Source organism: Anolis sagrei, chromosome 2 (genome assembly GCF_037176765.1).
Source record: "Anolis sagrei isolate rAnoSag1 chromosome 2, rAnoSag1.mat, whole genome shotgun sequence".
In the NCBI taxonomy this organism is placed as follows: Eukaryota; Metazoa; Chordata; class Lepidosauria; order Squamata; family Dactyloidae; genus Anolis; species Anolis sagrei.
Window position 1 is genome coordinate 137,048,858 of NC_090022.1, and position 11,373 is coordinate 137,060,230.

An 11,373-nucleotide genomic window follows, 5' to 3' on the forward strand; every position below is an offset into this window, starting at 1 on the left:
GATCCAAAGGTTTTTCAATATGTTTACATGATACACGTACAAACTGCAGCTGACACACTAATGTGTCTTAACACATAGTTTGGAAAGCTCAGATTTAGTATTTAAGTAGAACATCAACTTAGTTAAAAGCTGATAGTTTCAAATTGTCAACCCTGCATGCCAGGAATTTCGATAGTCCCTTATTGGTATTTTGAATGCTCCTTTAAAGGATGAGCTAGAGACATATCTTGAAAGAAGTAACTCTTTTAAATATGAATAGATTGAAAAATAGTGGAACTCTACTTTTGTTTCATGTCTCCTTACAATTTAAATTACATCTATAATTAAACAGTGTTACAAGGTCTCTGGCCTTCTCTGCCAAAGAAAGGCTAAACTACGACACCTATAATTCCATAGCAAAGAACCATTGCCATTAAAGTAGTACTAAACTGCATTAATTAATTGCCTTTCGTCTGAAAAGGAGTTTTATGGGCTTCACTTTTATGGTAGCGTGAAGCCTATGGCAATTCTTCTTCTTCCAATGTGACCTACAGAAGCAAAAGGATGGGCATCCCTGATTATTTACTTGTCCTTCTAGCATGAGATCATTTCTCCCATGAGCACTCTACTTAACAAATTTACAAAATATTCCTTCAGTTAGTTTATGCTAATTCTGTTTAAAAGGAGGAGCTTTCTGCACTCAATAGTAGAGCTCAAAGTCCAGCTGCCCCTCGACACAAAACTCCAAGAAGAGGAACAGAAGAAAAGAAGTTATCTACTCTCTCCACCCCAAGCTGGTCCGTAGAGGATTTCAATTATCCTGATCACAGGTTTGTCACAAAAGCAAGCAAGCTCTAGTCTCTGTAAATGCATGCTTGTTTAATGGCTGCAAGTCAGGGTCTGAGCATATTCCTTCAAGAAAAGGATTTAAGGGGATGGGGGTGGGGGGAGAGATTGCTTGTTTTGCAATCTGAAAGACAATCAGAGAATGAATCCATTTTAAACCTGGTTTCCGCTTCCTGCAGAATTCTGGGGTTTGTATTTTAATGAGGCTGTTAAAGGCTCCTCCCTAAACCACAAACCCCAGAATTCTGCAGGAGGCAAAACCGGATTTAAAGTGGATTGATTCTCTAGTAGTGTGATGAAGTAGCAGAAATTCAACTAGAACACTTTTCTCATCCTTGCACTTTCCTGCTAAGACTAAGGTTCATCTGCTGAATTTCTGGTTCTTGGCATTTCTTTTCAGATGCTTTTGGAGAAAAGCTTACAAGGTAAAAGGAAAAATAACATCATTTAAAAAGACCTTTGGCGTGTTAATGCTGGGATTATATATTTCATGGAGCTGTTTTTGGCTCTAGAAATGTGGGTATCTCTCAGCAAAGATCACTTGGAGAAAAGCAACTAAAAGAAATATGGTAGGAGGGAGAGCAGTCATCAGGGAGTGTAGATGAACCAGGAAGGCCAGCAAACTGGCATTGTTCTTGTGCATAAATGTTAACAGTTTGATTACCAAAAAAACCCAAGTGAAATTAAATTAACAAAATCTATATCACCTTCACCTTTCACTGGTGGTAACCACTCTGTGGTCTCAAAGGACCTCATCATACTGGCATCTGGGATTACCACACATCATGGCAAATCCGGCGGTGCCCCTCACTCCCCGCATTGCCCAACTCATCTGTCGACTTATTCTATGGGAGGGGAAGCGTCAGCCACCCAGCATGCCCACAATTGAAGCCTCCCGTGTGGCCACCATAGCAGCATACACAGGTTCCACAATAGTTTGGCCACGGCACCCCACCAGAAGTAGTATTATGTCATGTGATGGGAGTCGGCAGGCTGCGTAGTTAGACTATCTTGAACTGGCATATGCCACCAAAACAAGCCTTATATGATGAGCTCAAAAGTAGCACTGGTGCCTGAAAGGGGAATTAAACTCCCTTGGCCCAAGAAATATCTACATCACCCCTCTTAGAGTGTCCCTTTCTTCCTTTTCAAAGCCTTGCCTGCAACCATGTGGCCCTACCTGGCTCTTCTAATGGGACTTTACTTACTCCTCCGATGGTACTGGGAGGGACAGACGGTAGAGAACCTCAGAGAGAAATATGTCTTCATCACTGGCTGTGACTCTGGATTTGGGAAGAAGCTAGCCAGGCAACTGGATGCCCAGGGCATGCGGGTCTTGGCAGCTTGCCTCACCCAGGAAGGGGCAAAAGAGTTGGAGAGGCTGACATCTGACCAGCTGAAAGTCACCATCTTGGACGTCACCAGTACAGAAAGTGTGAAGGCAGCAACCGAATGGGTGAAAGGAATCGTGGGGAGCAAAGGTGACTTCTCTTGTATTTTTTCTGTGTAATAACAGATAGGGTCGACAGCAGGCTAAAGGAAACACCTTGGTCTATGTGTGTGCTTTTTTTGACAGCTGCTCAAAAATGATCAAGTAAAGTTTGTGTGGCCAGAAATAAAACAGAATTAACTGTTAAACTTTGCTGCTCGGTGTTGTTAGCATTAGAAAATGGTTCAAGATGAAAGAGCTATACCTCTCTCCTCCTTGGATGCCACTAAATCCAACAGCTCTCTGCCAGTTCATGTTAAATGGTTAGCATCCTGACCCATGTTGTCTCCTTCACAACAAGCACTTTGACAAAGAGGGAGGCAGAAAACTTTGCAATTTTTATAGCATAGGATGTCGCTAGAGTAGCTGGACTGAAGTGTATGTTTGCATGGTCAAGATAAGAAGCACAAAAATAAACGCAAATCAATAGAAATGTAAACAGGTTTAATTGTCTTATCTATGTGAGGGCACTCTTGGACCTTTTTCCCCTGGAGGAATGTCAACATGGTCTTCAGATCCATTCTGCAGGGTGATAGAAGTTATCTCTTTTCAACTATTAACAAGGTTACCCAGAAAAGAGGGGGACCAAATGGACAACTCAATGACAATGTTCCAATCGCACAAGGAGCCAAACGAAGTTGCATCTGACTCCATATCTATTCAATGTTTTGTCACTAACAGACTTCAGAAATAGCATCACAATCCTTCCCCCCCCCAATCTTGAATTAAGCTTCCAGTTCACAGTGCAGATAGTGTAGATCTTCAGCCACTTAATCAGATAGGACTAAGCGAATCCGAGTTAGGTTTAGCTCCTTCTGTGCTCAGGAGCATTTCATCATCAATCGTGGAGTTTGGAAATGGACAAAGGACGCATGTGTAGAAATGTACAGCCACGTCACTGAGTGATGTATATCTAATATATATCTTAGTAGCCATTTCAATGAAAATCTGAATTGGAAAAATCACTATGAAGCAATTAATCTGTTGAAGTTAGCATTTGATTCTGAAGAATTTCTTTCTAGTGGTTATGAATTGGTGGCACTTAGCTTACAAAACCTTGTTCAGATGATAGTTGCTGAAACTGGATAAGTAGGAGAGATATGGGAAGAAGGCAACATTGTTCCATCAGAATCACTCCAGGATGGATTTGTTGAAATACTTGCCCTATCTCCAGGAATATCAGTTGCACAACTGAAACCACCCCCATTGAATCTAGCATTAATATATAAAAATTCTAAAAGTAAGTCTTAAAATATGTCGAAACACTGCACAAGAGGGACTGCTCTGAATATGTCTATTCTCTTCCCAAAGGGCTCTGGGGCTTGGTCAACAATGCTGGCATAGGTTTGCCTACAGCACCCAACGGGTGGCTGACCAAGGATGACTTTGCAAAGGTAATCAATGTCAACTTGCTTGGGCTGATTGACGTGACGTTGCACATGCTGCCCCTGGTGAGAGCAGCCAGAGGAAGGGTCGTCAATGTGGCCAGTTGCGCAGGAAGAGTGTCAATTCTTGGAGGAGGTTACAGTCCATCCAAATATGGCGTGGAAGCCTTCTCAGACAGCCTGAGGTAAAATAACTGGTCTTCAGTTTTCACTTTTCTGTAGCCAAAGGGCATCGTGTTTCCTCCCACCCCTTTGTGTCTATAGACCAGTGGTTCTCAACCTGTGGGTCCCCAGATTTTTTTGGCCTACAACTCCCAGAAATCCCAGCCACTTTACCAGCTGTTAGGATTTCTGGGACCCACAGGTTGAGCACCACTGCTCAAAATGTACCTGGGTACAGGTGTCTTGAGCTAAAATGACTGATATAAACATGAAGTATTTTAATTATATTATTTTAAAAGAGATTTATTATTTATTTATTTATTTATTGTTAAATTCATTTGTATTTCACTTTTCTCCCAACAGGGACTCAAGGCAGCTAACAATAACATAACACAATCAAATACAATTTTAATATCTTCCAAACGCAAACATTTAAAAAGTTTATATTTGTGCTGTGAATACAAGTTAAAAAACAGTTGAGATACGATTACAAATAGAATTTTAAAATGTATATAAAGCCACTAAGATTTTGCAACAGTGAAGTTGAAATTAATCAAGAAGAAACCAGCTGGAAACTCTTTTCCAAACCAGCATTCTTGTTGTCTGGCCATTGAGGCGCCAGGATAGCCAGGCTTAGAGGATATTGAAAGGGTAGAGCTCTCTTCCCACATTGTCAACAAAAACGTCTCAATATAAGGAATTACTTTCTTTTTTTTTTCTTTTCAGAATTTTTCATTTCAGAAGCCCTTTTTATACATTAGAAACTTTAAGGGTTCTTCCCACTCACTCACTCAATCTAAAATATTTATACAGTAACTATGGATCTAAAAGAAAGGATATCTCTTTCCCTCTTTTTTCCCCAATTCAGGCGACAGCTCCTTCCTTTTGGAGTCCGAGTCAGCATTATTGAGCCTGGTGTTTTTGCGAATCCCATTATCCTCGCAGGAATGGAAAGTGTAAAGAGTACATGGGACCGGGTACCTTCTGACATTAAAGAGACCTACGGGCAGCAATGCTTTATTTCCTGTAAGTCAACAATCCAGAAGTTCTCTTGAAAATTGCAGTTATAGAAGTTGGAAGCTGAACAAGGAGGAGCTGTGATATTACCTAAAATTGGACTTACTATCAGGAAAGGTCTAAATAGGCATGGGCAATCCATGGTTCTAAATGGTTCTAAAGTACTGACAAAACTAAAGTTCTGGTGGTGAAAACTAGGGGGCGCTGGTGCTTTGCTTCTACAGTGTTGCTAAAGTTCTGGTGGTAAACATTTCAGAAATCTAACAAAACTTTCAAAATATCATTAATATTTCATTATTGGCAATAGAACCAATTAGGAACTGCCATGTATAATGAAATTTTGAAAGTTTTGTTAGACTTCTGAAATTTTCACCACCAAAACATGAGCAACACTGTAGAAGCAAAGCACCAGCGCCACCTAGTTTTCAGCACCAGAACTTTTGTAAGTACTTTAGAACCATTTAAAACCATGGATTGCCCATGCCTTCTAGAAAAGGGTTCAGCAGGTAAGCTTGAAAATAAGTTTATTTGCTCTCTTTTTTAAAAAAAAACAGAAAAATAACATGACACTACAGCTAGGAATAAAATTAGTTACATATTTTGATGTGTTACTTAAACCCAGTGTGTGAACCAAAACTCTGCTGTCCTGTGAAATTTGCATTTTGTAAGGAAGTTGTCTCCTCACAAAAAATTCACAAACCCATGAAATTATATTGAATATGCATTTGGTATGGAGAGAGAAAATGATGGTAACAGTATATTGTTAGACTTATGGGTCATCCTACCTATGTTTACTTGTAGTATTGCTGGTAAATTACTTGTTATATTATGTCTTGTTATAGATGTGGGTCATTACTCGTAGTTGCCGACCACCTTATCACCTGAAGGAGTTGTCTTTTCGAAACAGGGTATTAGAAAACCCTGTTGCACTGATATTGTACCTGCAACTGGACTTTTTCACTCCTTGATTTTGAGGATTTTCATCCTATTTGGACTTTTACAGCTCTTTTGAATTTTGACTGATTCTAATCGTGGAGACTTTGTTTTTGAGAGCCATGCTCCATTATTATCTTCTCTATCTTGCATAATAGCTACGTGACCAACCGTCTGTTCACTTTTACTCCTTCTGGAAGATCTTTTCATTGGATTTGGAGCCCTGAAGCTTTCATACATGATATCAGACTGAGATACTTTCTGTTTGAGAGCAATTGCTCCTTTTTCATTGTATTTTTCATTTCATTGTATTGAGACTACAGTGTTGAATTTGGTGACAATCTCCTGATCTATTTCAACCACATAGAAAAACAATTATATAGTTGTTGGGTTTTTTTTTCATGTCAGGAGCAACTTGAGAAACTGCAAGTTGATTCTGGTGTGAGATAATTGGCCGTCTGCAAGGACATTGCCCAGGGGATGCCGGGATGTTTTACCATCCTGAGGGAGGCTTTTTTTTATGTCCCCACATGGGAAGCTGGAGCTGGCAGATGGGAGCTCACCCTGCTCCCCGGATTCGAACCTGTGACCTGGTAGTCTTCAGTCCTGCTTCCACAAGGGTTTAACCCACTGCACCACCGGGGGCAATAATTATATAGTACCCACAAACCTGCTATGGGCATTTCTATTTTAAATAATTGATGTTATATTTTGCTGACTTCTCAGTGTAAACACCCTTGTTACTTTCATTCAGATAGTAGTTCCAAACAAAAATTTCTTTAGAGATTGCTTCAAACTGGGACATCTAGCTCACTTTTATTTCTTACAAGGAAATTCAGTCTCATTGGATTTTCAGCCTTCTTCAACCAACTGCTCTCCAGATGGGAGTTAATAGACCAAGATTGCCAGTCTGGGGCTTAAAGGAGGGTTATCAGATAGCAAGACTAATTTCCCCTTTGTTTCATTTTTTCACACAGATTACAAAGCTTTGCAAGATCTTATTAAAAATGGCAACCCCAACCTCTACCTGGTCACTGACTGCATGGAGCATGCCCTGACGTCCCGGTATCCACGCACACGCTACTCTGCAGGCTGGGATGCAAAGCTCTTCTACATTCCTCTGTCTTACATGCCAACCTTTCTGGCAGATTGTGTGTCAGCACGCTATAGCCCAAAGCCAGCACAGGCAGTGTAGTTCCTGTGGTAGAAATGTTATTGTGTTTATAAAAGCCAACCAACAAATAGTGTTGCATCCTTCAGTGTCCGTCCAAGATGTGCTCTCAGCCATTAAATATCTATTAGGAAAAAACAAAATGATATCTCATTGATTCAAGACTATTAATCATTGGAGGTGTGCAATTCAGAAAAAAAAAACCTGTACCGTTTTTGGTGCCAATATTCAGTCGGCCCCCATTCTCATTTTTTGGGAACTTCCCTAATTTGGGGGGGGGGGGTACCGTTTCTTGTGTCACCAATGGAAAGTTCCATCCCATTGCTGACAATGGGGAAGATTTCAAGGCTCCCCTTTCTGTCATTATTAGAACTATCAGGACAAAAATGGCCAATTCTGGGCCCCACAATTCAAGAGAGATATTGACAAGCTAGAATGTGTCCAGAGGAGGGCGACTAAAATGACCAAGTGTCTGGAGAACAAGCCCTATGAGGAGCGGCTTAAGGAGCTGGGCATGTTTAGCCTGAAGAAGAGAAGGCTGAGAGGAGATACGATAGCCATGTATAAATATGTGAGAGGAAGTCACAGGGAGGAGGGAGAAAGCTTGTTTTGTGCTTCCCTGGAGACTAGGACTCAGAGCAATGGCTTCAAACTACAAGAAGGGAGATTCCATTTGAATATGAGGAAGAACTTCCTGACTGTGAGAGCCGTTCAGCAGTGGAACTCTGTGCCCCGGAGTGTGGCGGAGGCTCTTTCTTTGGAAGCTTTTAAACAGAGGCTGGGTGGCCATCTGTCAGGGGTGATTTGAATGCAATATTCCTGCTTCTAGGCAGGGGGCTGGACTGGATGGCCCACGAGTTCTCTTCCAACTCTTTGATTCTATGATTCTATGATTAAACCTATTCCACACTAAGTCAAGTTAAAGCAAAAAATGGTAAAAAAAATATTTAAACAAAAACACTCAAAATGTCCTTTTAAAACTCACACACATGCACCCAAATGCACACCCACTCACACCTCCCTAGAGAAATTAGTAAAATGAAAGATGGACTATAAGGAAAGTATTAACTAAGAAAATTTAATGATATAATGCAGAAGAAAAAGATAGTAATTTTCAAAAATTGATCCTAAGCAGCTACTGCACTGAGATAGAACACAGATCTAGTTAGCACACAATCTCTCTCAAATGCTAGGATGCCACAGAAAAATGGAGGAGCTCACCCTGGTCTATATAGACCAGCTTGACAAAGAGACATGTGATCCGCTTTCTTGCTCTGATTGGCTCAGGCAAGGCTAAGAGAAACACCGCTAGCTTGCGGCTGCTGCCACGGCGCAGCTGAAAGCAACCAAAAGCAGCCACGTGGTTGCCACATGGTCCATTTCGGCCAAGTCAATTCAAGCCCCGTTGCCTGTTCCATGTCCGGAGGTTCAGTTTCCAAAACTGCCAAAATGGATCTCGTTTTGAAAAACAGTATTGTGCAGACCCCTATTAATGATGCACCTAAGCGCCTGTTCTAGACTGAATACAGCAGAGCTGACTTCTGTGTAGACTAGACTGCTTCTTAGACCCATTCCTCCAAATCTCATTGCCATGCCTAGTCAGGCAGAGGATTTGATAAATAAAAAAGTAACTTTTCCAAGTTGTATTGCCAGATGTAGATAGATCTTTCCCAGTTCTTTAATTAGCTGCTCTAATTGGATTCTTACCAAAGGAATTGAAAACCACATCAGTTTTATCCTGAGATTGAGGAAGAAGTACTGGTCTTTAAAAGAGAGTGCATGCTTACTCAAAAGTAAAACATCCTGGAATCAAGACAATATGCCAGAGGAATATGTGCCCTAGAGTGGGTATTAGGTGGTGGTGGAGCCACCACTGCCATACTGGTGTGTGAGTCTGAATGTTTTAATTCCACACAAGTTGGATCAACAATCTAAAATGCTAAAACCATACTATCATTTCCTCTTTAATGGTATACATTCTGCCCAGTACTAGAGGGTGTGTGTTAATTGCTGGGGGATAGGAGTGGGGAGATCTCTGTTCTTGTTCCTCTTTTCCTCCAATTGTAATAGAGGCTGATAAGTGTACTCACAAATATGAAAACTAACATTTAGGGGCTCTTGAAACCAAGGACAGGTGAATGTCTTTCATCTGTCTCCCTTTCCATCCTACAGTGTGTTTCCTGATGTAACAAACCTACATTTTTGTTTTTGTTTTACCTTTAAAGAGCCCCTGAATTAGTGGTTCTCAACCTGTGGGTCCCCAGATATTTTGGCCTTCAACTCCCAACTGAAGAATGAGAAACGTAATGTTGGTGGACAGGAAAAAGGTTTAAGGATGGGCTTAAAGCCAGCCTTAAAAACTGTGGCATAGACTGGGAAGCCCTGGCCCTTGAGCACTCTAACTGGAGGTCAGCTGTGACCAGCAGTACTGCAGAATTCAAAGAGGCACGAATAGAGGGCAAAAGGGAGAAACCAAGAGGAAGGTGTGTCAAGCCAACCCCAACCGGGACCGCCTTCCATCTGGAAACCAATGTCCTCACTGCAGGAGAACATGTGGATCAAGAATAGGGCTCCACAGCCACCTACGGACCCACCACTAAGACACTACACTTGAAGGACCATCATCCTCAGGCTATGAGGGATCACCTAAGAGGAGTCTTCAAGGCTTTCAATCAACCCAATCACATATTTGTCATTGAACAAAGCCAGCTATATTCTCTGTAAAATGTATGTTTTGCTTATTGGCTGAAAACCAGGGTATGAGCATATTCCTTTAAAGAAGAAGACTCATGCGGGGGGGGGGGGGGGTTGCTTTGTTTTGCAATCTAAGAGACAATCAGGAATTCAACTGCAACACACTTTTCTCACCTTTGACCGTCCCTGCAAATGTCTGGTTGGACAGCAATCCTTCCTGCATCCTTGTCCCTTCTTGCCAGGAGTAAAATCTATCTGCCGAATATCTCCTACAACAGCAATCCTTAACTCATCCAGTACCTTCCTGCAAGGGGTAAAATCCATTTGCTGATTTACAGCTTCTTTTCAGAAGCTTTTGGAGAAAGAAGTTGACAAGGTAAAAGGAGGGAAGAATATCAATTAAAAAGATCTTTGGTATGCTAATGCTGGGCTTATATGTTTCATGAGCTTTTATTGTTTGTTTGTTTTTAACCTATAAATATAGTTGTACAAAGTGCAATTGTGACTATCACCCAGAAAAGATCACTTGGCGAAGAGCAACTAACAGAAATAGAAGTAAAAGGGGGGTGGTCATCAGTGAGAGTAGACGGACCAGAAAGGTCAGCTAGAGCTAGCATTGTTATTGTAAGTGAATGATAGCTGTTTGACTGACAAAATGCACAAGTAAAACTTTTCAAGACAGGAAAAAGTCTGGTAAGCCTCCCAGATATAAGACTAAACAGTTTTATTTTATGCTTATCAATTTTTTTTCCAGTTCAGTTATTCTGGGCAAAATATAACATCTAAACATAACACTCTCCCCCCAAAAATGAGAACAACTAATATAGAGATTACAGAGATAGCAGAACTCACAAAACTTATATGAAGAAACATGTCTATTGCTTGTAAATTCGAAAAACTCCTAATGAACTGGTGGGCCGAGCAAGTTTGCTCACTTTACACAATGCAATAATTAGTTAGTCAATACTTTCTTTAATGGTTTGGTTCTTTCTTGTACCAACTGAGCTTAACCCACTGCGTTTTTGTATTAATACCAAAGGGTATCCCATAATTATTTATTAATTTTAAATGTTCAGACTAATTAGAATGGATTCTGTAAGCCAGGAGAGTCTAAAGAGAAGAAAGACTAAAACTGGGAGAAATGCATCTGGTAACTCTGGTTCTACACAGCAGAAACTAGAAGAAAACAGCTGGAATGCAATTAAAGAGCAGGGATTAGGGAGCAATTGGCTTTTTCTGCTTATTCCATGTTAGTAGGTAAAGGTTTTCCCCTGACATTAAGTCCAGTCGTGTCCAGTCGTGTCCAACTCTGGGGTGTGGTGCTCATCTCCATTTTTAAGCCGAAGAGCCAGCGTTGTCCGTAGACACCTCTAAGGTCGTGTGGCCAGCATGACTGCAAGGAGCACCATACCTTCCCGTCAGAGCGGTACTTATTGATCTATTCGAGCTGCTAGGTTGGCAGAAGCCGGAGCTGACAGCGGGTGCTCACGCCGCTCCCTAGATTCGAACCTGTGACCTTTTGGTCAACAAGTTCAGCAGTTCAGTGCTTTAACCCACTGCGCCACCGGGGGCTCCATTATTCCCTGTTAGGCCTGTTATACTTTCTACCCACCTTCAGTTCAGAATGTAGGATATTTTCAGAAGTTTGCTGAAGACATTTGAAAACAAAATTCATTTACCAAAATAATCAACTTTCA

At 41.1% G+C, this 11,373-nt stretch overlaps 1 protein-coding gene across 1 annotated transcript; it reads left to right on the top strand.

The window, feature by feature from the left end:
* Positions 1–400: 400 nt before the first annotated feature.
* Positions 401–7,184, top strand: LOC132768365 (retinol dehydrogenase 7-like). Its single transcript, XM_060764182.2, has 5 exons — positions 401–809; positions 1,980–2,306; positions 3,626–3,884; positions 4,730–4,887; positions 6,789–7,184. The coding sequence occupies exons 2-5, from the start codon at positions 1,994–1,996 to the stop codon at positions 7,004–7,006; spliced, it is 948 nt and encodes a 315-aa protein (XP_060620165.2). The 5' UTR covers positions 401–809; positions 1,980–1,993; the 3' UTR covers positions 7,007–7,184.
* Positions 7,185–11,373: the final 4,189 nt, after the last annotated feature.

What these genes read in the sequence shown, in the direction of transcription:
- LOC132768365 (XM_060764182.2), top strand. Translation starts at nt 1,994, where the DNA reads ATGTGGCCCTACCTGGCTCTTCTAATGGGACTTTACTTACTCCTCCGA. An exon ending in AGGAATCGTGGGGAGCAAAG is followed by an intron (nt 2,307 to 3,625) that starts GTGACTTCTCTT and finishes CTCTTCCCAAAG; the next exon opens with GGCTCTGGGGCTTGGTCAAC. An exon ending in GCAGCAATGCTTTATTTCCT is followed by an intron (nt 4,888 to 6,788) that starts GTAAGTCAACAA and finishes TTTTTCACACAG; the next exon opens with ATTACAAAGCTTTGCAAGAT.